Below are 27,283 nucleotides of genomic sequence, written 5' to 3' on the forward strand. Positions count from 1 at the left end.
GGAGAGAAAAGTGTTGGTGATATCAACATTATTGACTTGTTCGGTGGATTGGCCGGGCGTGCGCGTGGTTTTGTGCGGCGTTCAGGATTTTTGTTTGGTTCACATAAATTCCAGCGAAGCAGCGATTCAAAGGTTCACTTGTGTATGACCAACCTGTGCTGTTTGACATTTGATTAAATAGCATTACTGCCAATCAGAGCGATGTGATGCTGGGCGCGGGGTCACTGGGGTTGTGGATTCTTTCCCGTGGTGTTGACAGGCTGCACACTGTAAGCTCAAATACAAATATTTACCGGCCTGCATCTGCTCTTTGTGTCCAGAATGTCCATGTCGTACACGCTATCAAGTGTAATAACAATCGCATTGGTCAGCTATACACCAGTGTTCTCATGTTCTCTTATGGTGAGTTAGTTACATGCAAATGAGTTAAAGCTTGTACCACACACTTTTCTTTCCAGTTAATGATGAAGAGTTATGTTTGTTTGTTTGGTTGGTTAAATACAGCTACAATTTGTGCCAATCTCAATCCTGGAGTTTTCTGGAATTCTCTCTTTACTACATACAAGATTAATATTTATTTATGTATTTATTGATGCAACCCAAGGCCAGTGATGGAAGAAGTAGAAGTAAATTTTGTTACTTAAGTAAAAGTACAGATACCAAAGCAAGAAAAATACTCAAGTAAAATCTACTTAAGTAAAAATATGAAAGTACCTGTTTAAAAATGTACTTAAAGAGTAAAAAGTAATAGTATTTCTCACAGAGTTTAAGGTCTATAATAAATGTATTGATTTTGATTCAGATTTGTGCTGAATTGATCTGGTTGGTTTCAATTGTACATTTTTTTACTCAAATTATGAAATAAAAATAAACCCCTCAGCCTTTTCAGCAGGTCTTAACTAGTAATAAAAAAAATACTTTAACTTTTCAGTCCAAAAATGTAGTGAAGTATAAAGTACAGATACCTGCTCTGAAATGTAATGAAGTAAAAGTAAAAAGAATCCCCTTTAAGATGTACATAAGTAAAGTTCAAATACCTAAAGAAAAAAATTACTCAGGTGCAGTACTTTTACTTTTGCCTACTAGTTTTACTTTGTTACATTCCACCACTGCCCAGGACCTATTGGAAATTGAAATAAGCTGAAGAAACTGTGAATGAACTGTGAATGTTTTATTATTTGTCATTTCAAAGTACAGCAGTATTACTCTAGTAACAGTAGTATATTGTTATGTATGAGTTACACTTTTTAAATTAAACTTCTGTAATTGAGAAAACGCTCCATCTACTGCTGCTTAAATTCTGTGAGATGTAAATTTTCTTTGCGAGCTGTGTGCATAAACGCTCCATAAAAACATCCCTAACACATGCTCAGCTGTAGGACAAAGCTCACTGCTGTTAAACCTTTAGTCCTAAAATGACTGATCTGACTTCAGCCCCATTTAACTATTGACACTTGAGACCAAACAAGAGTTGGATATCAGAGCACACAGAAAAAACACGGGATTTATTTGTCGTTTGGGTCAAGCTCCTTCTACAATAAAAGGTTGACCTACGACCCCTCTCTCCATTAATCAATGTAGAGATGAATAAATAAGTGGGATATGTGGCAGCTGGCCTTCCAACAAGCTGTCTACAACTGTCCAAACCACTTCAGAGCCATTTACCAGGGGCTGCCCTATAGATCAGCTAAATGCAGTTTGAAACCTAAAGAGTGACCAGGGGATTGGAGCCGAGAGGAGGGGATGATGATAGCAGCGCGGCAATCTGGCACTGGTGTGGGGGGTCCTGCGCTGGACAGCAGATAGGGGAGAGGGGATAGGAGAGAGGGGATAGGGCTGAGTGCCATCGTGGAATATTTGAGAGGAGAGGAGTGAAGAGTGTTTAAAGAGGGGTGAGTCGTTAGGGTGAGATACCGCGGCTGTGTGGGTGGTCTGCTGATAGTGAACACATTATATCCAGGTAGAGTTAGGCAAAGATCTGGGAATGAATGAAGTAGTAACCAATATAAATCTAAATGAAAGTATCTCCACTGAAGCATATATCATTTTAGTGGTTAAAGGTAAGTAATGCATTGTGAATGTAGTTTATACAAATCACTACATTAATATAACAAGGCATTTTTACTAATAAAGTCTTTCAGTGAGACTTAGTCATTGCCTTGTTGTTTTGAATCAGCAGCAGTCGACCAGATGAGGTTACAAGTGTCTGTCTGTGTCTGCCCAAACAGATTACAGCAACACACATCAGCCCTGCTTATAAGTCATGTTTTTGATCAGTGTTGTATCTAAATATTCATCATTCAATTAGAGCAAATCAGGAAACTATACCTGCATCATATGGAGTGTCATAAAGTATATATTTTGTATGTAGTTTGCTGTCATTTATGTGCTCTCTTTGTATTCCCAACATTTTTGGCCCATCAGGATTCTCCCAGTGACCGTATCCCGAACAAATGAAATAGTAACGCTCAGAATGGAGAACAAGAGCAGCTAAATAATCCATTTTGAAGAGAAAATCAATTCAACACCAAAACACAAGTCGGACCCGCAGCCTGTGTCTGTGAGAACTGTGTATAAAGTGTTCTGTCACTGACAGCTGAAGGATTTTATTTTACCGTTCATTCTGCACATTCAGCTCTTTCACGTGAAGTTGAGAAAGTGAACTTGAGGGATTGCACAATGTTTGTATTGGAAAAGTTCAGGTCTTCTCTCCTTTTTCACAATTAACATTAGACTTGTCCAAGATCAACCTGCTGAAATCTGCTGGTTGTGTTCTTCATCAGTCCAAATGGCAAACAGTGATGTGTGCACATGCAAAACTGTGTCAGTTATTTTTATTTTTTTCATTCAATTAAAAAAATAATAATAATAATAATAATAACTGTCCTAAAAACTGTAGCAGAAACCTTGTAATGATGAATAAATTAAATATCAATATTTTCAAGTTTGTTTGTTTTTTTAATTGTTTTTTCATAATAATTTGCACATATTTGCTTTGGACATATCATAAAACAAAGGTCATATCACTGTGATACACTGTGTATTTGAAATGGACCAAAATGGGCCGTGTGTGAGGTGGGAGAGCCTAAGTGCTATTAAATAGCAGTGGCTTTTGCATGGAGCTGGAGTAATGTCCAGTGTTTAAATGTCGCAGCATTGATAAGCTGTGACTGGGCCCAGTGGACTGTTAAGGCTCTGCTTGTCGCTTTATGGACTGTTTAGTTCTGCGTTAATGGGCTGCTGCGCATGAGAATGTTACATTTACATTTGTCGATTTATTCTTCAACGAGGCCACAGCCATAATGTCATCATTTTGGTATTTGGATTTGGAGATACATAAGTGATTTAAACTGCATTATTTGTTACATGAATTTTAGGCTTATATTTAAAAAAAAGCCATTTTACTCTTTGTATAACCTGCGTCTCTCCTCTGGTGCGCGAGTGCCGCTGTGAACGTTTTTTTTCTCTCTCTTTTTGAGGACAGCTGCTGTATTCTACCATGTGACCAGCAGGTGGCAGCTCTTATACTCTTTCAACTCCTGTCTCCACATCGGACAGTTAGAAGCCCCATCCTCTTATGTTCTGTATTAGAGGTCTATCCCCTCCATAACTCAAGCTTATTATTTTCCAAAACAGGTATGTGTTAAATCTGTATTATTATGCTATGTTATTATCATCATTATTATTGAAACATTTCCTTTTATCATTACTGTGCCCACCTGCTTTTCAAAGGACTTCAGCACTACTATTGGTGATTAGCCTGCTCTTACAAATACACTCTCTGCAATTCCCAAACTCTTATTTTTGCATTATGTTCATATAATAATAAAGGTAACAATGTTTTCTCTTAAAATAAATAGAGTTCTGTCTAAACCCTGGAGTGACTTTCCAACAGGCCTGAGCACCATTATCTTTTCGTTATGTGTTTTAAACCACCATCATCACAAAGTCCTTCCCATAGGCTGTTTTCTGACCATTTAGTCTCCTTCTTTATTTCACTGTGCAGAGGTCGCACCCTCACAAGACCAGTTTACATTTCCTCTGTCACATACCAATTTCCCTGCACAAAATACCCCCCTCTGGTAACTTTCAACACAATGACCTTTTTCCTTCTCTTTATGTGATTTATACAATCCATCTCCAAACACACGCATATATATACTGCCATGTATCTGCTGCCTGTAGCCTCTGTCCCTATATAGACAAATCTGTTTGAGAGAAAGCTGAATTCATCGCTGACCTGCTGTAGTGTGCTAAGTCCCCTAAGACTTTATCTTGCTCCTCTCCTCACTTCTCCTCCCCTCCCACCTTTTCAACCCTTTTCTCCCAGCCTCCCCTGAGTGCACTCTTCTGCTCTGCACAGGACTAGCTTTTTCACTATAGAGCACAGCCTCCGAGTTTCTTTCCTATCTGTGTTTTCCTGCCTTTATGTCATATCAAGTCGAATCTGTGATAAAAAATATAAACATTTGGTATAATATTTGTGTCTTTATGAAGAAACCTGTCAGGCCACAACCTAATGATACTATAATACTCCTTTTATTACTACCATATCCTGCTACTTTTAGAAACACAATTTAGTTTTTACAAGCACTTTCTCACATGTATTCTCATTTTGATCAATCTCTAGCTTCAGTCACATTATTTCTATAGTTTTGAGAGACTTTTGTTTATGGCGTTTATGTTCCCACTTGTGTGTCATACGGCCACTGCTTTTATTTCGGCTGGTGCCTCTGATGGAGCAGTGCAGTGCTGGGTCTTCACAGTCCAGTGACTTCTTGTTCCACTGTTACAATGCTCATTGTGGTTTGATGATGGCCTCAGCTCACCGACTTCACTTCTGAGGTTGGTTTGTGGTTCACCTTTTACTGTAAAATTCTTTAAATAAAAATAAAATGCTATATGTTGATATATTATGTTGTATTTTAGTTTGCATTTCATTTTTAATGCATTTTCGAAATATTTTGTCTTTTTGGAGGTATTTTTTTTTTTACTGAAAATTGTACTCAGAGTTGTATTTTTGCATATCTCTAAAATGTTGTATTGTATCTCTCAACAATTTTTATGGTAAACAAATGTCTAGAATATCTGAATTGTCCTGTTAATAAAAAAAAATAAAAAATAAAAAAATACATAATAATAATAATAATAATAATAATAATAATAATAATAATAATAATAATAATAATAATAAACAGGAATAATTATGAACTGAAAAGTAAAAAATAAGGAAAATATAGGCTTAGTAGGAAAAGGAAAGTTGGTACTAGTGGTGGAATGTAATGTAGAAGTAAAAGTAGTAAAGTCCTTAGTGTAATTTTTAGGTATCTGTACTTTACTTGAGTAGACTTTAAAGTGGAGACTTTTTACTTTTACTTCACTACAGTTGAGAGCAGGTATCTGTACTTTTTACTCTATTAAATGTTTGAACTGGACTAAAAAGTGAAAGTTTTTTTTTGTTTTTTTTTATTATCTGAGACCTGCTGAAAATGCTCAGGGATTTATTTTTAACATATTTGCAGTCTGAGCAAACAAAACCATACAAAGAAAAACAGTTGAGGAAAAAAATAATTCAATTGTTTTTGTTCTGTTCGGCACAAATCTGTTTGATCCCTCTCTTTTTCTTTTTTTTCCTTTTTTTTTTTTAACAGATACTTTAATACTTTTTTGAATACTTCTTCCACCACTGTCAGGTATAGTAAAGGCTTCATTTGCTTCTGTAAAGGACAAAGAAAGTTGTTGCTTGTGTGTTTAGTGCGTGTGGGTGAGAGCAGGTGTAGCTGTACTTTCTATGCACACATTAAAACACATCAGGAGGAGGAGTGTGGTGAGGGGGGTGTATTGACTATAGGCTGTGTCTCCCTCACTCCCGCTTGTTGTGGTCGCCAGGCAATCTACCAGCTGTCAATCAAACGGAGGCGACCCAAGTTGGGAACCATCAAACAGTGTGACTCGTGTTGTCAGTGCTGAAGGGGGATCTGTTTCAGCGTGACACACCATCAGAGGCAAATCTAAAGGAGGGCTGCTATTGTCACAGGGAGGAACGACAACAAGGATACACATAGCCTATTCATGAAATAAAGAATCTGGGACTGTTTTTCTTACAATGTGAAAGGTTTGACAAGAATAACAGAAGTTCACAGGCCTCCAAATCTACTGTCACTATTGTCTTCCTCGCGGTGTGATCTGGATATTCACTACACAGCTACGATATGGTACCAATATTTATTTTAACATTGTATTCTGGGCCATATTCATCAATGATAAATATGTAAGGTCTCAAGTTTAAGAAGACTTTATATCATCTAACTATATCTTTTATGTGCTTGTGTCTGATATAAAGTTATAATCTATGACATCCATGGATCGCTATGATATAATTTGCACATTTTAAATAGCAATATTCATCTAAAACTACTTAATAAAACAAACAAGTCAGCTGATTTCCATGTTAGAAAATTGCGGTGCCTGATGGGAGCTGGCATCACCGTAAACATCATCACAACAAAGAGCCGTGCAGCTGTCGGCCCTTCCTGTGGATAGCTGCAGATCAAATTAGCGAATAGAGGATTTTTTTTTTTTTTTATCGAATCTTAAACGTATCATCAATTAAGAAAATAAAACTGAAGAACAAAATAAGTACAAAGCAGTGTTCGTATGCCGGTGGCGTTGAAAATGGGGATTGATCAGCAATAGCTATTAAAGATTGCCCAAACGTGCACAAATAATTGCTAAAACAAAGAGTTAATGTGAATCGGAAACAACTATAAAATGGTTAAAAGCCCTGAAAAGTTGATTTTGCACGATAGGCCTGCTTTAAAAGAGTTTTGAAGCATACTTTTTGCCCCTTGTGCTCCTTCCAACAAACTTTTTTTCCAGAGTGCCATTTTCAGCACTCTCTAAACCTTTAAAAAGTTTTCATACTCAAAGAATACCATGATTATGTCTTTTATTAAGTGTTTAATCAGTAGTTTATGGTGGAATGTAGTAAGTATGTATGTATGTAGTCACACACACATCTGTATTGTATTGTAAGATCATATAAAATAGTTTATTACAACATTAATATAGCCGATGTTATGCCTGCCTCTGAAGATGTGCTGGTATTGGTTTAAAACACATTTTATCTGCAGTCATCAAGGTTAATAATACCCAAGGAGGCAGGATTGAAATCAGACATTTATTTTCGCCAGTACTTGTGCTCCTTGATTGGCTTGAACACAACAATAATAAAGCATTGATGCCCCGCAGGGCTTATAATCATTTGAAATCGATTGATAGAAAATGACTTCTCCTCTCGTAATAAAGCGTCACACTTTCCTTAACCTTTGAACTCTTGGCACTGTTGCCCCTGGCTCTTCTCTGAGCCGACACGGATGGTAAAGTTCAACATGACATTCAAATGCATTTAAGGCCCCTCGTGCTTTTGAATATGTTTAAAGGGTTAGCTTTGTTTACTGGGGAAATCTCCAGGGATAGGGAGCAGTCACTAGTCAAGTGTAAGTCTTTTCTGAGTATCGGTTATTGCTATTATTGGTTTTTACAGCAAATTGTGTTTATAGACAGACATGTTTGCCATTAATACTCTGCTTGACACGGATGTGGGCAGAGATGAAAGTGGATTTTATGACTGACTGACAAATGAAATGTATTATTGTTACATCCTTGGAAAATCACATTACTGAGAACTTGTCCAACTTTGCATAAATATTCCTAAACCTATTTTATCTACCATAGCTGCTGATGTGCTAATTGCATTTAGCACAATTTTTAACCAGGCTCTGACTTTGCAGTGTCGTTAAATTACAATATTTTGGTTAATTTGTATAATATGCCACCACTATCATTAACAGACAATACAAAACTGTTGATCTATAAACTGTGTCGCCTAGATAAATATAGTCCTTCACCTCATGCATTACTCTTTAAACTGTAATGGCAAAGTAATTGAGATGCTTAAACACTGCTCATTAAATGACATGTCTTGTTAGCCTAAAGTAGCACTTAAGCTAAGTATATTGATCCTAATTTAAATGTACAGCTATGCATATTGATTATCTGAAAACCATTAACTCAGAGACATAACAAGCGAAGGCGTATCTTATTGTTAATGAGTTTTTTTATGCGTAGATGATCCAATTGATACAGTTGTAACTCTCACTACTGTCTCTACTATTTTTTTGTGATATGATCCTGTAACTAAACTATGTTGCAGTAGTTAATATTATCAGTAATGGTAGAAATAATGATAATAGTAGCAGTAATCATAGTAGGACTAGTAGTACTTTTGGTAATTTTAATAGTTGTTTGTTTTTTGTCTGATTGATTTCATAATGTCAAGTAATAACACTTTGGAGTATTTCCTCAATAGAAAGTTGTGGGGAGTTGAATACCAGACTAAATGAGAAGCGCCTTCATCAAAGCTGCATGTTGACAGAATGAGACATTGTACTTTTGAGCCATGAAATTACAGGCTGTAAGCCCAAGGCAGTCTCCAGGTGTGACTGATGCAACGGAGACCTGCACAGGCACCCCAGCATTCCCACGTGTCAGTCATAGCAAGGTCTCTGGGAAATATGGCAATGGAAATGACAATGGACAAAATTGTAAACTGAGGAACTGTTGAAAATAAAAGTGGAAATGAATAGTGTGATAGAAAACAGGTATGTAACAGAATCTAGCTCATTAAACATCAGTTGAAATATGTTTAAGAGAGAGCTTTATTCATCTCAAAGAAACTGGACTTCACAAGTGTGTATACAATCAAATAAAATGTATGTAAAAAGCTTAGACATTGTTGCTTAGACATTCTTAAAGGTGGACTATGTAACTTTTCTGGTAGAGGGTCTGTCACCTGCTTGTCTCCATGGAGATATTTGCCTTAAATTACTCCAATAGGCCAAGTCTGTGGAGAGACACTCACCAGAATAGTTATATAAAGCATCTTTAACTACCCATAATTCATGACTTGTAGATCCTGAAGTCGTACAAAAACATTTAACTGTGAGCAAATTAACTGTAAACAAATCACATTGGAATCTTGAATAAGTATCCAGCAGTAGGATGTACCACAGGAGCCTCAGTGGATCCCTGACTGCACTGTTGTTACTGTACAGAGACAATTACTGTAAATCAAAAGCAGTGTGTGTGGCCTTTAGACCTGTCCCACACCTGCTCCTCAGGGCACCAAGATTTATGTGCTGTCCTGTCTGAACCGCTGGAGCTGTGCAGGGACACTGTCCTAGTCTGGGAACTGCCTTTGTGTGTATGGATTGTGTTCTTGTTGTAACAACTTTTGAAATGGTTCAAACTTATCCCTCTGAGGCCAATATCTACATAGTTCTTCAGTGCCGCTCCGAATAGGAACCACCGCAAGTAGCAGCACCTATTACCTATAACTACTGCTGTTAAGTACTCAGGAAGTACCAGTTTAAATGCATAGAAATTTCTGCTAGAAGTACCTATAGGAACTAACTACTATTATTTTTTGTGGAATGTTGTCCTAATATTTGGGAATTTGTCCTCTGCCTTTGATCCATTCAGTTATTACAACATGTGAGAGCAGTAACTGATCCCAGTGCAATGCTCAAATACTATTCCCCTGATTTTGAGCCCTGATCTTGGCCAGAATTACCTCTCTGGAGGATTTGTGTGGATGACGAAGAGGACCCAGAAGAAATCTAAATAATCATGAATAACATTTTAAATAAGTCCAAACTATGGAACCAGCATTGTAAGTAACAATATGAACATGACTTGTTTTGGCGACAAAGTCCTCCCATCTGGAAGTGTGAGCTGGAGTGGCCACTGCGGTGTGTTCTCCAAACGCCAGCAACAATTAAAGTCATCTTCTCCAGAGCATCTGTGACACTCTGGTGATGGCGATAATATGCCACACTCATAAATATGATGGGCTCTTAAAGGACCCACAGGACCTGCTTTAAACCCATCTGAAATATGCATAGAGCTCCTCCTGCAGACTGCAGCCTAAGAGGAGAGGCGTGCCTTATATAACAGCATGGAGCAAGCTGATTGCTCTTGAATTTGGTGAAACACCAACAGGCCTAGGCAGCATTCACACTTGGGCCTGTTTGATTTGGTCCTGTGTTAGTGATGATTTAGTTTGGGTCTAATCCAGGTTTAGTTTTGAGTTTAGTCCCAATTGTGGTTGCTGTGTGTGCTAGTGCGCACACCCTGTTTTTGGCTTAAAATGTCATGGTATTGGCCCTGCCAACTTTTGCCTCTAAATGCTCTTAAACTGCACTTTCTTTGTGGTGGCAAAGCAGAAGCAGTTAAGCATAAATCCTATTTATTTCGATGCAGAAAAGTCACTGCTAAAATCTGATATAAACTAGGTTTATTTGTGTAAAATGTTTAATGTTCATGTGCATCTACAAATCAACAATGCACTGATTCTCAGGGAGGCTTTAAAATGGCTTTGTAGTCCTCATAGAACTTATTTGCTGTCAAGATTGGCAGCTCCATGCAAAATAATACAACCACAATGATGATGACAGCACCTGCAGCATCCTCCGGAATAAAGGGAATAGACACACAATTCTAAGAGACCTGATGTGGCATTAGTAGTTCATATTAATTGTAGCTCAATGAATGTAACAACTAGAAGAGATCACATTCAAGAGGTATAAGCACTAGCCTACATTTGAAATGACTTATATTTGGGTGGATATGATGTGAGATCCATGTGAAGAATGAAGAGTGTTGATGGGAAAATATTGAAAAGTCCTGCATTTTTAATTATACAGTTGTTATTGCTGCTCCTCATCAGAGTATGCAGAGTACTCTCGTAGATGCCAGGCTGTCGAGGAATGAATAGTCAGCTATGAAGCTATAAACGGTAGCTTTTAAAAGGTAAATGGAGTCAAAATGGTTGGCCCAATAAATTTCCCCCCAGAGACGTGCCGAGGCTAAAGGCGTAGCAGGCAGAATAATACGTGTGTGGGGGGTAATGAATTGGAAGGATGTAGAAAAAGTGCAGCGCTGTGCATGGCCCTCTCAAATGGATGAGACAGAATACTGCTCTGTTTCAGTTTTATTACAGATTATTGGGGTTTTATTGCTTGTGTATTTTGCAGTGTCATGGCCAATACACACAGTGTATCCCTTTCTAGTACACTGGAGTTTTTGAAATAAGTATGTGTGATAGATTCAGTGTGTGATGAAATGTGTCCTAAAATTGTCCTAAAGCACCAGTGTTGACTTTCCCCTGAGACCTTGAGAACTACTTTCTTAAACTCTGTTCATATATTTAATATGCCAATAGCAGTCAGCTAGAAGTAGCATCTTTTGTTTTTGCACATGCCCTGTACACTATCATAACTATTTTCACAATTTCTTTATTATTTTGAAGAAAATCCAAATGCAAATACAACTTTACCTATTTTGAAATGTGTGTATATTGTACCTTGATTGACAAAATGTTATCTATTTTTCAAATATTTGGTTAAGGGAAGAAAATTACTTTTACTAACATAAATAGTTGTATCTGTTATATGGGGGGGATATATCTGTTATATGGGGGAAGCTTAGATTTTTGTGACAGAAAACAAAAGTTACTTTGGGAATTAACCTTGTTTTTATTTTATATCTTCTGACAGCGCTGAAAAATAGATGGGTGTGGGCCTAGTGCAAGGTGTTGTATTCAATATATGGGCTTTCATGTGATAAATTGAATGTTATTCATATATGAGTGCACACTGTTTTTGGTTATTCCCGGACTGAAGTTGCCTGGTGCTGCCCTGGGACCCCTTTTCCTTTTAACTGAGAAGGAGCAGTGGGCAGGGAATCTCCACAGACCTTGATACAATTACTGTGCCTTCCCCTCTCCTTCCTTCCGCACCACTTCTGGCCATGCTCTCGCTGCACCGCTGGGAATAAAAGAATCGGCGCGGCTATCTGGTGGAGGATTTGGTCAGTCAGGCAGCAAATGCAAGGGCCCTCTTCTCACACTGTGCTCAGGGCCAATGCCAGGGGAGCCACAATGTGCATTTTCACACAGAGCTCTCAGAGGGATGGTCAGAATCCTCAGTCCTCCGAAGGGTAAGTGGGGGAGTGCCAAAGAATATTTCTAGAGGCAAGACAAAAAGCATTAAGGCTCCGGGCAAGGATAAAACAACAGCTCATAGGACACCATCTTTCCCTGCGTGTTTTTTTGTCAATCTGGCTGACCTGCCACAGTGCTGTTGCCACTCACCTCTGCTGAAAAGGTTTTATTCATTGGTTTGGAGAGTTGACCCTGAGTGGGTGTGTGACAGTAATGGCTACAGGCTATAGGGCTTAGGGTCAGCCTATGGAAGAGGGAGAGCTGTATTTGTAATCATGGATTCGGGGCACTGTGCTTGTTCTCAGACTAATGTCACACAAGGATTTTTTTTTTGTTTTTTTATATATATATTATTTGGGGAAGACGAGGTATATAAGAAAGGTGGAAGTCCCCCAAGCAACAAATCAAATCACGAGGAGACCGGACCACCTCTTTTCCCTCAACTATCTTCACTGTTGTTTGAGCACCTCTTACTTTTCCGACACACAAGGCAAAACAAAACATAATGATTATAAGAAGCCATAGAAAAGATACAAGGATTAAAATTACTTGAATATATCTACACTACAGAATTGCCAAATATACGTTCACAAATTAAACACAAAATCCAACTGCATGGACATATAAAAAGGGATGTCTTGCTTTGTATGAATAAAATGTAAATGGTAAATCACATCAGTCAGTCAGTAAATCAGTCACATTTCTATATAGTGCTATATATACGCAGGGGGCAAGGTGGGTTAAGTGTCTTGCCCAAGTACACAACAGCAGTATCCATTTGTGGGAGCTGGAATCGCACCGGCAACCTGTCACCTCAACCCATGATGTTTATATCCAGACCGGGGATTTGAACCGCCAACCCTCGGATCAGTGGGCAAACACTCTACCAACTCTAATGACCTGATATGACCTGCGCCGAGCCTAGATCCACTGCGCAGAGAAATGGGCCTCAAGTTAAAAAAAAAAAAAACAAGTTCAACCACAGATTGTACATTCACATCAAAAGTAGTGTCTCTGAAAAACTACTAACTCAAAAAAAGATACCTTCAACACGCCAAACCCTCTTCTCCATCACTTATCGTGTACCCCGTGGTTCCATTGACACCTGAAAAATGTTCTCTTTTATCATTTGAGCTGAAAACATATGTTGGAGACAGTGTGCACGCTAACGAAAGAAGTTAACGATAAGGGAGTAATGTGACATGCTGTCCAACTCACTATAGGGTGCATAGGAGCTGGTCAGTTACACAGAGATAGGCCAGGAAACTCTGTATGAACCTAATGGATAAATGTACTACACCTGTCTAGTGTCAAACCACACCATGTCAAAGTAATTGTAGCTTCTGACAGTCAATTACTGAGACTCACTTTGCAACGTGTATTTTTAAACTTCAAATCAGTCATATTTTTGCATTTGATGGATGTATGGATGTATGTTGCCCACTATATACACCAGTGCAGTGTAATCTCCTTCCTTTCAGTGTCCTCATATTGTCACCATTGCTATTATTTTACTGGATAAATCTGAGCTGCTAACACGCACCTCTTTAAATGTTTTCTTATAAAGTCACGCAGTAAATTAATATTATTATGGTATGTAAAATGGGGAGCGGGACTCTTCCAGTCATCTTTATGGTGGTGTTAAGGCCCAGGTAATGTCTTAGAATAATGCATGATAAGGCAAACATAGACACTCCTTTCAAAATATTCAAATGCAGTCGGCCGAGTGGAAAATAAAGGATCGTGGATGAGCGGAATGACTCCCTCTTCTTCATACAGCACTACTTCATAATATTCATAGCCCTGCTTTTTTATACTTTGTTTTTAAAGTGACCCTGACACTGAAAGCTAACTCAAATTCACAATTTACTGTGATGGTACTTTAACTCCACAATAAGTTTAGAAATTTGATTATGCCATTATCCAAATTAATCTCCTTTGCTTTACTTTGTCTGAATGTAAAGTAGAGATTTCATGTAGTGCAGAAGATTAGAGGTTTTATTTCTTGTCATGCTGTAATTATGAATTTTTTCAACAATTTAAAGCAGACCTATTATGCAAAATTGACTTTTTAGAACTTTTAACCATGTAAGAATTGTTTTCCCTCACTATTTACTCGCCCCAAGTTGTATTTGGAATGATTTGTGCGTGTTTGAGCAATCTTTAATTGCTTATTTTCAAGACACCATGTTGCAAATCAATCCCTGTTTTCATCAGCACTGGTAAATGCCCACTGCTCTCTACTTTCTCCGTTCTTCAGTTTTATTTTCTTAATCATATATACACGCAGTTTTCGGCAGTGTTGAGTCGTCATTTTGGTACAAATTTTTTTTTAATCGGTTGCTTGCTCAATTTGGAGCTATCCATAGGAGGTGCTGACTGCTCCCACAGGGCTCCCATTGGGCACCATCATTTTCTAATGTAGATTTTCTTTATTTTTTATTTTTTATTAAGTCATTTTAAATCAATGTTGTGATTCATAATGTTCAAATTATAACATAATGATCCACGGGTGTCACAGATTATAGCTATATAGCCGACACAAGCACAATAGGTCTTCTTTCTTGAAATAAGCAATGTTATGTTGGAAATTTTACCCTTTCTGTGTAAACGGCACATGTAAAGGCTGTGTTCATTTCCTGCATTGTCTCAAAACACAAAAATAAACTTGTTCTGGATAAAATTGTTTGTAATGTGTTGTTGAAGAATCATATTCATCTAACATGATGTACTAAAGAGTTCTCTACCTGCAAATGAAATTATATCATTACATCAGATGAATTCACCATAGTGTTGTTTCCAAATACATCTCAGACAACAGGCCATTATGAAGAAGCATTCTTTGATTCCAGAGTGCACTAAATGCAATTGTGAATGTTAAAAAGTACTTTAAATGCTTTATGGTTTTGACTATTCATTTATGTATAGCCATGGCCTACATTTTTGGATATACTGAAGCAAACAAAGCCAAATAATATACATAATAAATAAAGATTTACTTTGCTGGCTCTGAGTAAGTGTGTCAAAGTTGTAAATGCAGAGACTGTAACCAGAGAACAGTGCATACTTAGCTGCTTGGAAAACCATGTTGGACCCATAGCTGCCACGATTACTCCTGCATTACCTGCCTGCTTTTTATGCAAACTGCAAAAACCAGCCGCGCAAAAAGCAACTGCATGTTAACTAGCTATTAAAATTGTATAGTCGTAATACTTTCAGGTAGAGAGAAATATTCAAATGCACCCATTCGCTCTTGTTCTGCTGTTGAGTGATTGAAGGAACTTGTGATTGGGTTTCCACACTCTGCTCCCATCTGAGCACGCCAGACCTTATCCTCCTTGATATTAACATGGCTCTGTCATTAGAAAGGCAGCCCATTTCCTGGTTTATGGGTAAAATAAGATGCCGAATGAGACAATAAAGTGCATTTTTGTTTCAGTGGATGCATGATGAATAAATAATTGTAAGTGCCTGCCTGGGCGGAATCATCGTGAGGAGGATAATCAGCCCCAGATAACACGTTCTCTAGGCCTCAATGCAGTAAATGTACCAGTGCTATTATGTAAGTGAATATTGAAGGAGGATCATGACTTTATAATATCCATATGCATCAGGAATAGACAGACATGAATGAGACACTGCATGTACATCATGGTAATGCACATTGGCAAAGACCTCACAATACATGCAGTATACATACAGTCAGGATACAGTTCACCACTATAGTGCTAATACTAACCAAAGATTATCTGCTTAGGTCCTCCAATAACATTATATGTTTATTATATTAAAAAAGAAAAGAAAAGTTAAATAAATATTCAATTCAAGTAATACAAAAGCAATTCAACTATAACATATAAATACCAATATACTTCATACTAATGTTAACACATCAAAATGACCAGAACTGCACCATTAGCTTTCTTTGGTAATGTCTATGGAAGGTAGCAAAGAAATGTTATTCTGTAGAAGTTCTGCCTCTTGTATGAGTGGCAAAATGTATTAACTCTGAAATATTTTGTCCAGTCGACTGAATAAAAATGTCTTCTGTTATTTCTTTTGTACATATATGCTTGACTGTTTATAAAAATAATGCAATTTTGCAACATCATTGTGTAATAGTAGTACTACCCCTTGGCTCAACAGGGTAAAACGTCCATCTACTCTACACACATTTATCAGTGACTGCTCCATACCCAATCCACACCTCAGACTAGAGCCAAGTGCACACAAAAGTAAGTAAAATCACTTTTGCTATCGATTTCTCTGCAGGGCAGCATGGGCCTTACATCGAAAGGTCACATTCAAAGCAAAACACCAGTCTGTAACATTCTGATATCGATGGTCATTTAAATGGCATGTTCCAGTAATTGGTTTACACTGAAACCTCCTCTCTGCACCGTTGAACTCTTACACCTTTTATAACTGCACAGCAGTGTCTAGACCTCACTGGTTCATATCCATATCAAACATGATTTTAAATGTGGGATTGTAAAATGCACTTAATACTGTTGGCTGCACATGGCTGCAGCTGGGCTGGCTGCAATGGAGCTGGTCGCAGGTGTCTGGGAGAAAGAGGATTCAGAGGGTCTGTCGGGGGGAGCACCTGACGCCCCCTCTCCCCCGTGTGTGTGTGTGCATGTGTAGAAGTGTGTGTATGAGGTGGTGATCAGTGTCATTTTGGTGTCTGACATGCTAGGGCTGCCTCTGATAACACATGTAGCACAAACACAAAGCACTGGACACTTCCAGGCACAGTGCTGACTGACAGGTCCTGTTGACCAGCAAAACACTGTCCCCTCCTCATCCAAGTCAAAATGTTCAAATATATAACCCTGCATGAATGTTCTCATGATCCATGTTTTATTTTGAATCTTTATCATCTGATGTTTATGTGGTTCCATGTTTTACAAAGAACCAAGAGTTATTTGTTTCCAGGTTTCCACAACACACCATTTCGATTTGGCAGATAACACTTATATGAACTTTAGCTCTATGTGACAGAATTGTTTTACCATTTGAAAACAATCTTGTGCCATGTCTTTTTGCCATTTTACCATGAGATGAGATGGAGGTTGAACTAGTACAAGCTGTTTCATTGTTGTTATCCCTCATAAAAGACATGACACCATCCTTACATTCTAGTGAACAACTGGCTAACATTGTGGTCTGAATGTTGGTTTGGTCTGCAGCCTCCAAGGCCAGGCCAGTTGCTTAGGGAACACCTGCACATAGCTAGTTAACTAAGTGCAGTGAAGATGCTTCCATAGTGTTCATCAATTATGGATGAGTTGAGAGAACTTTGACATGTTAAACCTCTTAGAGCGTCTGAGGCAGAGGAAGAGCGCTGCGGAGCAGAGAGTGAGAGAAGAGTGAGAATAAGATGCTAGGATAGATTCTGCTCCAGCATTAATGTGATACTGTCCACTTTGATCGGGGCTGGTGGCATAATGCATGAGGAATAATGGGCATACTTTAGCAGGAGGCTCTGCGTGTGACATGATTCACTGATTAACATAATGCACATGTCCACTCTGGCATTACCTTTTTATTATCTTTCATTCTCAGTCTGACAGAATTGCTGCTGAACAGTGGCTGAGTAGCTAGCTCTCGCCTCACAGCAAGATTCTGAGTTTGATTCCAGGGTCGCCTGGGCCTTTCTGTGCGGAGCTTCTCCCCGTGTCTGGGTGGGTTTCTTCTGGGCACTCCGGTTTCATCAATCCAAAACATGGAGCATAGTTAAGATTTTCCAGCTAATCATCCTAACAAACCTAGTTCAAAATCTGGAGATGTGTCCCCTGGTGCCTGACAGGCTGCCCCAGAGGCATTTCAAGGATGGGTCAAATGCAGAGGACACATTTCTCTTTATATTTAAAAAAATGCTTTAACCCTGAATAAAAACAGAATACATTTTCTCCCCATTCACATAAAATAAAATATTATGACAATAAAGTTTTCATTTCAGATTTCAGGGCAACAACTTATCTCAAAAAGACTGGACAGGAGAACTCTGAATCTGGAGATGATAGTTTTACATGCAGAATAGCAGCCATGACTTCAGCCATGCCAGTCGGACCCAGGGCAGCTGTGGCTATGGTCTCCAGTGTGACATGGAAATGGATAAATAATGCACCTAATTAGGGGGGAGTCCATGTATTAGGATATGAATATCCGAAGTCATAGTTTGTTTACTTTTTTAAAATTTCATCTCACTGATTTCGAAGTATTTCTCACTTGTCTCTGTAGTTTTAGTTGGAACAACAAAAGTCCACATTCTCATCTCGTGTGCCATGAAGGTCCACTCACTGTCCACCCTACGCTCATGCAAAAACCATTACCGCTTTAGGCCCAGAAGACTAGATGAGTAAACAAAACATGGCTGCTGGACAGAAAAGAGAAGAAACACAGTGAGAAGATCGTTCCAGATCAATATTCCATTTGGACCCCAGCACAGACTATAGAGAGGAGATAGGCTAATGTTTTGCTGGATAAGCATTGTTTGTGCATGTGTGTGGAAGAATGCTTGGACATTATTTCTACCAGTGCAGAAAAGAGAAAACATGAGACCTATTGGAGGAGCCTGGGAGCTGCTCCAGGGTTCGAATCACAAAACAAGATGCTCTGTGCAACTGTCCAAAGCAATTCAGGTCACATCAGGTTTGCCTTCCACAAAAAAGTGATGACAAGAGGGACATACAGTTGGCAAACTGGACAGACTATAAAACATTAAATATAATAAGATATAGTATTGTTACTATGGAAAACTGGTTTTCATCATAAACTTTGATCCATATACTTGACCCAAGGGTCTATAACTCTTGACTGCTTGCCCCCATTTCTCGTTTGTCTTTTTGGGACAAACAATGATAATAATAATAATATTGTTATTAATAAATGAATTACTATCAGGAAGGACATTGTTAAAGTCATCACAATGAGTCTAATTATCTATTAAAGGATCTGCACACATGACTTATCGTCATATATTTCTCTTTTTTTCTATTTGTTTTTTTGTCACACATAAAATACTTTTTTTTTTTTTTTTTTACAAAAAAATAAAATTAAAAATAAATAAATTAAAACAAAAAACAAAACAAAAACGTATTGCGTTAGTTACACCACCAAGCATAATTTTCTTATGAAGTGGTTGATCTGCAATGCTTTTTTTTCGTTTCATAAACGAACTGAGACATTTAGTGAAAAGGTGTGGAGTTTCAGTTCCTTCCTTTTTGCAAAATTCTCTCAGCCTCAGACGTCCAGTGCGCACACACAGCAAACACACTGGAGCAGAACACGCCGCTTGTGGCTCATTAATCAACGACAGATTATCAGGAAAGTGACACCTCCGTGATTACAGCGGTTCTGGGGAACTTTTTAATATGACTGGAGTTGGATCGGAGATGCAAATTAGCAGCTCCCTTAAGAGTCAACCAGCACTTCCTGTTAATGTGGGCACTGGCTGGTGACAGGGCAAAAACGCACCATTCAAACCTGTTCATTTACCATCAGTTTGTTTTAATTTCCAGTTACAATAAGCCTTGACCGCTATATACAAGCAGGCATAGGTTTATTTATAAAACATTTGAACTCATCCTGTATTTTCAGACCATAATGAGTTAAGCTACTGTCTCCAAGTGTGCAGTCTCTGTGAGTGCCCCGCAGTGCACTCTTGCCTCCAAACATCTGTCCAAGAAAGAAAGAAGAAAAAACAACGAGTAGAAGCTTTTCTTTAATCTTTAAACGCCCAAACAAGCATGAACTCCTGCCGTCGCCTTCATTCCCGTCTAAAAGCGAATACTAGTGCGCGTAAATATTTAATTAAATGCGTCCGACAACACGATGGGTAATGAAAAGACAGAAGGCGGGCTGGAAAAGCGGAGAGTTTATCACAACTCCAATAAAGTAATTGCGTAAAATGGGTAAATCTACGTACAAGAAAAGGCCGTGAAATTAAAGGCCCAATATGGTAAGTTTGAACTCTATGAGACCAATTATTTTTTTGAACAGTGTGATGTTGAAGATAAATTGTCTTTGGCCTAATGTGCTACATGTCACATTAACCCCAGTGAATTAAAAAGTCCGAATTAATAAGACAAAATGCTCCGTGCGTCTCTTGTTTGAGAGGAGAGAGTGCACGCTCGAGCGCGTCAGAGGGGTTGTTAATGTTAAGGTGGCATTAGTGTTAATGCAAATTAAAAAGCGCACGCTGATCCCTTTGACCCCCTCTTCATGCACTTAATGCGGTCATTTGCTCTAGGAACTAACCCCCCATAATTCAATTTGTCCAAATGAATGAGACATTTTATACAATCCGCCTTTTCTCTACCCCAAAGACAAAAGTTACCAAATGGCTGCTCGTTGTTCAGCCCCTTTCTCTCATCTGTAAATGAAAGCGTGCAATTATTACAAAAAGCGCGGGTATCATATTATTATTATGTTGGCCCTGGTCCCCAAGATAGTCATCAATCATTCTCAATCGACCTGTCACCGGCAGGCAAACATCCAACTGGAGAGAGCGCAGAGGAAAAGAGAGGCGGGAGAGAGGAGGAGGAGTACATCATCATTAATTTGAGGAGTGACCCCTGGGGCTACCCACATGTCTCAGCCCGGAGTTCTCCAAAAAACAAACTCACCAAATCTCACCACTGTCCAGAGATAGAGAGATCGATAGATCGATTGATTGATAGATCGATAGGTAGGTAGATAGATAGATAGATAGATAGATAGATAGATAGATAGATATAATGATAGATATAATGATAGATATAATGATAGATATAATGATAAATAGATAGATAGATAGATAGATAGATAGATAGATAGATAGATAGATAGATAGATAGATAGATAGATAGATATAATGATAGATATAATGATAGATATAATGATAGATATAATGATAAATAGATAGATAGATAGATAGATAGATAGATAGATAGATAGATAGATAGATAGATAGATAGATAGATAGATAGATAGATAGATAGATAGATAGATAGATAGATAGATAGATAGATAGATAGATAGATAGATAATGATGGATAGATAATGATAGCTGATAATGGTGCATATTCCTGACATTTTAAATGACTTTGACTGTAGAAGAACAAAACAGATCTTAGTTGCAATGCAGCCCCTTTATTTTCTAATTTGTATTCAAGTTTACATCACTTTGTTTTGTCTTTTTACTTTTGTCGTAATTATCTGCGGAGACGGTGCGTAATAATAAAGTTACAGCCTGCTTATTTTTTAGCTGGAAACTTCTGACGTCATAGTGGCTGCCGTTTAAAACTACCTGCCTCAGCTGCTGACGTCTTTTATACCACTTTTTATAAGGCAAAATATGAGTCTGACACAAAGTCATTATAGTACATAACCTAGGCGCGTCTATTTATTTATTTCCAAGTACAGGTTCAAAAAGAAAGGAAAGGCGGAGGTTCTTTATTTTTACTTCCCTCTTCTGAGGCGTAAGAGTGGGGGGGCATTTTACACAAATTAAACATGCTACTCTGCTTCGCCCTATAAGCATCCAGGAGACTGTGCTTACCAATCAATTGGTCCAGTCAAACAGCAGCGCAGCCCGCGCGCACTGGAGACCTTCAGTCTCGCTTTATTTCTGGAAATTGTGGGACCTCTCTACCATGTCATATCCACAATTTGGATATCCCTACTCGTCTGCTCCACAAGTAAGATTCTTTTGCATTTATTATGTTTTATATCATTGATTGTGTCGTAGATGTGTCATTTTTACGCATTTGGCACAGATACAGAACGGCTGTGAGAGCGCTTTTTCCGACGGTGTAGCGTTACAAACGGTGGTACCTGAGGACATTTAGAGCTCTGTAACCAGAGAGACCACCAGGACCCCGAGCCGCTGTTACTGATTTCTGAGAGATAATCGCGCCCTGTATGTCAACCATGTGTTTATCTGCGCTCAGACGCATATGCCAACTTGTTCCGCGTGCTGCATGTGATACATGGCACAGCTGTTGTTTTATTCTGGCGTGGTGCCATAAAACCATGTGGGCATGTTTGTAGTATTACAGGGGTGTGAACATGTTTTATCTGTTTATGATCTTTATATTACTGTTGTCTAGTCGTCAATCTTCCGCATGCTCCATTTACTGTCTGTTTATGACTTGCGTATTTATTTCATTCTATTTTTATTTTTGTACAAATCGCGAGACATAGAAAGAAGTTAGTAAAGTCGCTGCCATTTCTAAAGTTTTGTATTAAGCCAACTTTTTAACTTAGTTTTCAATCTCCTTCTGTAGTTCCTGATGACAACTAACTCTCTAACCACTTGCTGCGAGTCCACTGGCCGGTCCATAGCGGACTCGGGAGTAGCTGCCTCCGGACAGACCCCGGTGTATTGTCCCGTGTATGAGAGCCGGCTGCTGGCAACGGCAAGGCACGAACTGAGCTCAGCGGCCGCGCTGGGGGTGTACGGCAGCCCGTACACAGCCACGGGACAGGGCTATGGGAACTACGTTACCTATGGCACGGACGCGTCGGCTTTCTATTCTCTGGTAAGAGTCGCTCAGCAGCTGACAGTGATTAATGGAGACGATGCTCTGAGCAGCTCACAATCTTTTGACAGTTTTATTTATCTAAAGTTTGAAGGAAGTTTCATATAAAATGTTTTGAATTAAAAGGCAAACACTGTTTCCCCTTTTCTATTTCTCTAGTGTAAATGCAATCCGAGTGTAATTTATATTTTAAGGGAAAAAAGGCCTGTTATATTAAACTTTATTTTATTTGTACGTAGTGTTAAATTATTGACTTTACATTCCAAAGAAATATTAGGCCAATTTTAAATCATGATTTATGATTATTTTTCAAAATATAAACAGTTCATCTTGAATTCTTGTAAAATTAATATTTATTGACATTGATAACAAAAAAATAGAAAAACTAAAAAAACCTACACATTCACAGGCCATAATGCATGAAACTGTTCATTGATCATTTGTTTGTGAATTTGCAGGGTACATTTGACACAAAAGATGCCACTGCATCTGCACATGCGGGAATAACCCAAGCTACAGCCTATTACCCCTATGACCCAACCCTGGGCCAGTATCAGTACGACAGGTAAGGTCTGGTAATACTGTTTTCTTTGCAAGTTATCAGTGAAGTGTGTTTTCTATGATAATCCTGAATTATTATTCACTATCTCCAGTGTTCTTAGCTCTTTGTATAGCTTTTAGTTATAATGTATGATTTGTGGGCCTATACATTAAAGTTTATTTTATGGTTTGTTCTTGCCCTTAAAAAAAAACAAAAAACAAAAACAAAACAAACAAAAAAAAAACCTTGTAGACTGTGGGCCTTCTCTGGGTTCATACCATAAAAAAATCTATACACAAAAATGATAACATACTTTGAATATATATAAATTATTCAATATAAAACAGTCCAAACATAACTGCTTTAAATTGTCACATACGTCAAACCCTTAAACCGCTCAAGGTCTTTTAACGACTTGTGCTAATTGGACTACAAAGTGTTATTGATGTTTTTACAGACTCCCCAAACCCATAAACTGGTTTCTATAGAATCGCTAATCACATATTTAAGTGTCAGCAAAATTCCTAATTTGTGCTCCTAATCTAGCACCAGACGCCAAGAATTACACTGTACTGTCGATGTGCGATCAGGCCTACAGCAGCACCTCTGTGTCTGAGCCTGCCTTTTACCTGCGGGCTCATCGTTACACTCAATAAAGCAATTTTACACACTGTTTTATCTGCAAGGGCAACAGCGCAGGGTTAAAAGAGGGCTAGGGATATCGAGGAAGCCTTGTGATTTTTGTACAAGTGTTAAACCAAGCTGTTCGGTGAAAATATAGAGCAATAATAGGCTTAACATTTTATGCAATGCTTTAACTTATGAGACTAAAAATCAGCATAATGCATATTTGAATTTATTTGATAGACGTAACATTGTGATTGAGAAAATGTAATGTGAATGTTTAATGAAATTGCGCTGTGTTGCATTGTGTAGATATGGGTCTATGGATGGCGGGACCAGGAGGAAGAATGCCACGCGAGAGACAACTAGCACGCTAAAGGCCTGGCTGCAGGAGCACAGGAAGAACCCTTATCCCACTAAAGGAGAGAAGATCATGCTGGCCATCATCACCAAAATGACCCTGACCCAGGTGTCCACGTGGTTCGCCAACGCCAGGAGGAGACTCAAGAAGGAGAACAAGATGACATGGCCCCCCAGGAACAAGGGCTCAGACGACAAGAGATATGACGAAGATGAGGAAGGATCACAGGAGGAGCACATCAAGAGCGAGAACAACGAGGATGGTCAGTCTACATTTTTATAATATTGACAATTATACTTTTAAATATGCATATAAGTAAATATGATAAATATGAAATGCAAAAAATATATATATAAAAATCTAAAATAGTGAATAAAAAGACAAAAACTTGCTCTACATAATAAAAATCATTATGTAAACATAATAATATATTAATGTGATAATATAATTCAACAATATGGGTGAATAGTCCACGTTTATGTTATTAAAATTAATGATTTGCAATTAATACTGATAAATTAATTACATAGAGCTTATATCCATCCAGCAGTAGTCTATGATGCTGATTTGGTCTGTTTTATTCACTTTTATTTTATAGATTTTATACATAAGCATATAGAGGACAGTATACACCTCATTGTCACAAGCCACACATTGACTTCATTCTTCTGAACTTCTTGAAACCAAGGCCCCGTCTGAGTAAAGAGTGATTGTAGTGTACATCTAACAGATCGAAACCTAAAAACAACACTTTTGTTTGTTCATCTGCTATAATATGCACTATATGTTCCCTCACAGAGACCAGGAGCAGGCACGATAAGGACCTCCAGCTTAGTGACTTGGATGATTTTGACGCTCTGGAGTCTGAGAGCTCCGAGTGCGAGCTAAAGCACCGTTATCATCTCAATACCCACATGACCACCACCGACCTGCCCACGGAGCACCTCATCAAAGACACCCCACTCAAACTGCCCATCCCAGGACAACTGGAGCAGGATTTGGCTAAAAGTTGTCTTAAGACCAAGATGGAGGACTTTCAGGGAGACTCCAGGCAACCCAGCAAAACCTGTTACTCCCAGCAACAGCAGATTCTTGACGGAAAGCCGCGAATTTGGTCCCTGGCTCAAACGGCCACATCTCTGAATCAGACTGAGTTCCCTTCTTGTATGTTGAGATGTCAGCCACCACCCCCGTCATCAATAAGCCCCTCCCCCACCACTACCTCACCCTCCTCTGGCCTGGACACCCGGCAGGACTCCCCCGTCACCACCTTGCGGAACTGGGTGGATGGGGTGTTCCACGATCCCCTCTTCAGGCACAGCACTTTGAGCCAGGCGCTGACCCACACCACCGTTTCCTGGAGCAGCAACACCAAAGGCGCCGCCCTGCTGGAGACAGACAGAAGTGCACTGAGCTTACAGCACCAGGACTCGGCTAAAGACGGTGCCATGAATCAGTTCCCCAAAAACATCAACAAGTTATTCTGTTCCTAACATAGGCCATAGACACTGTGGACATCTAAATGTTGTACCTGCATCATTCTCATTTTGAAGCAGAAAAAACATACCATTGACAACTGGATTTTTCAGCTTTAAGGCACGCACAAACTTATCCAAATGTATAATGGAATTTTACACACTGGATTAAAGCCCCTATGTTTGTTCTTTTTACTATGAGCATGCAAAATAAGTACATATTATTTAGGTCTCAACAGCCTATAAAACATCACTATAAATAAGGAAGAAAAACTTTTCACAAATGCACAGCTCTCAAAAACTGAAACTGAGAGCAATCCAACTTTGTTCACTGCAAATAAACCTGGTCTCTTTCTAATTAATGTTGTGATTATATGGCCTTGATGTTGCTGACCATTTTGCTGAAACCCTATACAATTGTACTGTATCTTTTCCAACGATTCCCAAACTTTATAGCCCTTTCCCTAGAGCTTACAAAAACATTATTAGTGTTGATACAAATATAAAAAAATAAGGGACTATATATAGAGTAAACCAGGGCACGTTTCAAACAGGATAAATGCATGTACAAAACAAACACTTTTTTATTTACCCTATTTTTTATTTTTTTTTTTCAGAAAATACCAAGAATAAAACCCAAGTGAATTCTGTATAAGTATTCTAGTAATGAGATTCTGTTTTTCCAAGCACTAAGGTAAAGCCTGTGTGTTTTCCATCATTGGAGATCCACTGGTCCCTTAATGTCCACAGTCTGTTGAAATGTAAACTATCCAAGTAAATTACAATATTATTTTCATTGTTTAATTACACTTAATTGTCAGTCCATTGAACCCATCCGCTTCCTCTCAGGCAGAAAGCAGTCATTTGGATTCAATGACAGCCCCAGAATGAGGCGCCCCAGCCTGGAGACAGAACAATATCAGTATCTAAGATCTGCCTCATTAATTCCCTCTAAACAGGCTGTAATTGGGATGTTCACAGTCATATTTCATGTCAGTCTATTGATTTCCCTTCTGCACTCTCTGATAATATTATCGAAACATTTCAACTCTGCCATGATGCGGCTGTCAAAAGGGTAAGTTATTCGCTGCCTATTAATGGGTTCAAAACCGCGGCTGATGCAAAATCATTGGAAGTTTTGACATTAACCCCCCACATCAAGAAAAAGGTGTGTTTTTCCCTTCCTCTTTGACTAGAGAGAGGCCCTGACGTGGTGGAGAAGTGAAAAGGGCAAGAGAACTCGAATTAGTTGTTGTAGATAAAAGGGCAAAAAGAAAAGAAGTCAAGGGTACTTGACAGTAATGGCGAAAGTGGAGCTCTCGGGGGACTCTGTCTGTCCTATGAGAGGAGGAGGGGGGCCGTGATGAATTTTAATGGGTAAAGCGCAGACGATTGAGATCTCCCCCCTGGAAAATGGTGGACTTTAGGGATTTGATACAACACAGATAAAATATATGTTTGCTTTTTTAACATGTTGCTTTAAAATATAACATGGAGCTTATGTATATTTTAAAAAAAAGTAAGAAATTTGTTGAAAAGAGCTTTAAAAAGGGAAAGTATTGGTACACTTCAACTCTTCATAGCCGTGGAGCAAAGTGGGCTATTTAATTTTTCATAGACACTGATAGTAAATTAGGACAGGATTTAAGTCCCTGAAGATAATAGAATATAACCTCGGCATTTAATTAA

General features: G+C 38.5%; 1 protein-coding gene across 1 annotated transcript; it reads left to right on the top strand.

The window, feature by feature from the left end:
• Nucleotides 1–21,609: 21,609 nt before the first annotated feature.
• On the top strand, nucleotides 21,610–25,936 carry irx4a (iroquois homeobox 4a). Its single transcript, XM_055227792.1, has 5 exons — nucleotides 21,610–21,750; nucleotides 22,339–22,593; nucleotides 23,052–23,158; nucleotides 24,071–24,381; nucleotides 24,918–25,936. Exons 1-5 carry the CDS (start codon nucleotides 21,706–21,708, stop codon nucleotides 25,610–25,612), a joined length of 1,413 nt encoding a protein of 470 aa, XP_055083767.1. The 5' UTR covers nucleotides 21,610–21,705; the 3' UTR covers nucleotides 25,613–25,936.
• The last annotated feature ends 1,347 nt before the right edge of the window (nucleotides 25,937–27,283 follow it).

This window comes from Periophthalmus magnuspinnatus, chromosome 16 (genome assembly GCF_009829125.3).
Source record: "Periophthalmus magnuspinnatus isolate fPerMag1 chromosome 16, fPerMag1.2.pri, whole genome shotgun sequence".
Lineage (NCBI taxonomy): Eukaryota > Metazoa > Chordata > Actinopteri > Gobiiformes > Gobiidae > Periophthalmus > Periophthalmus magnuspinnatus.

Bases quoted from the DNA above. Each gene is read 5' to 3' on its own strand.
- irx4a (XM_055227792.1), top strand. From the start codon at position 21,706: ATGTCATATCCACAATTTGGATATCCCTACTCGTCTGCTCCACAA. The intron at 22,594-23,051 runs GTAAGAGTCGCT...GTGAATTTGCAG, and splicing joins CGTCGGCTTTCTATTCTCTG to GGTACATTTGACACAAAAGA. The intron at 23,159-24,070 runs GTAAGGTCTGGT...TGCATTGTGTAG, and splicing joins GGCCAGTATCAGTACGACAG to ATATGGGTCTATGGATGGCG.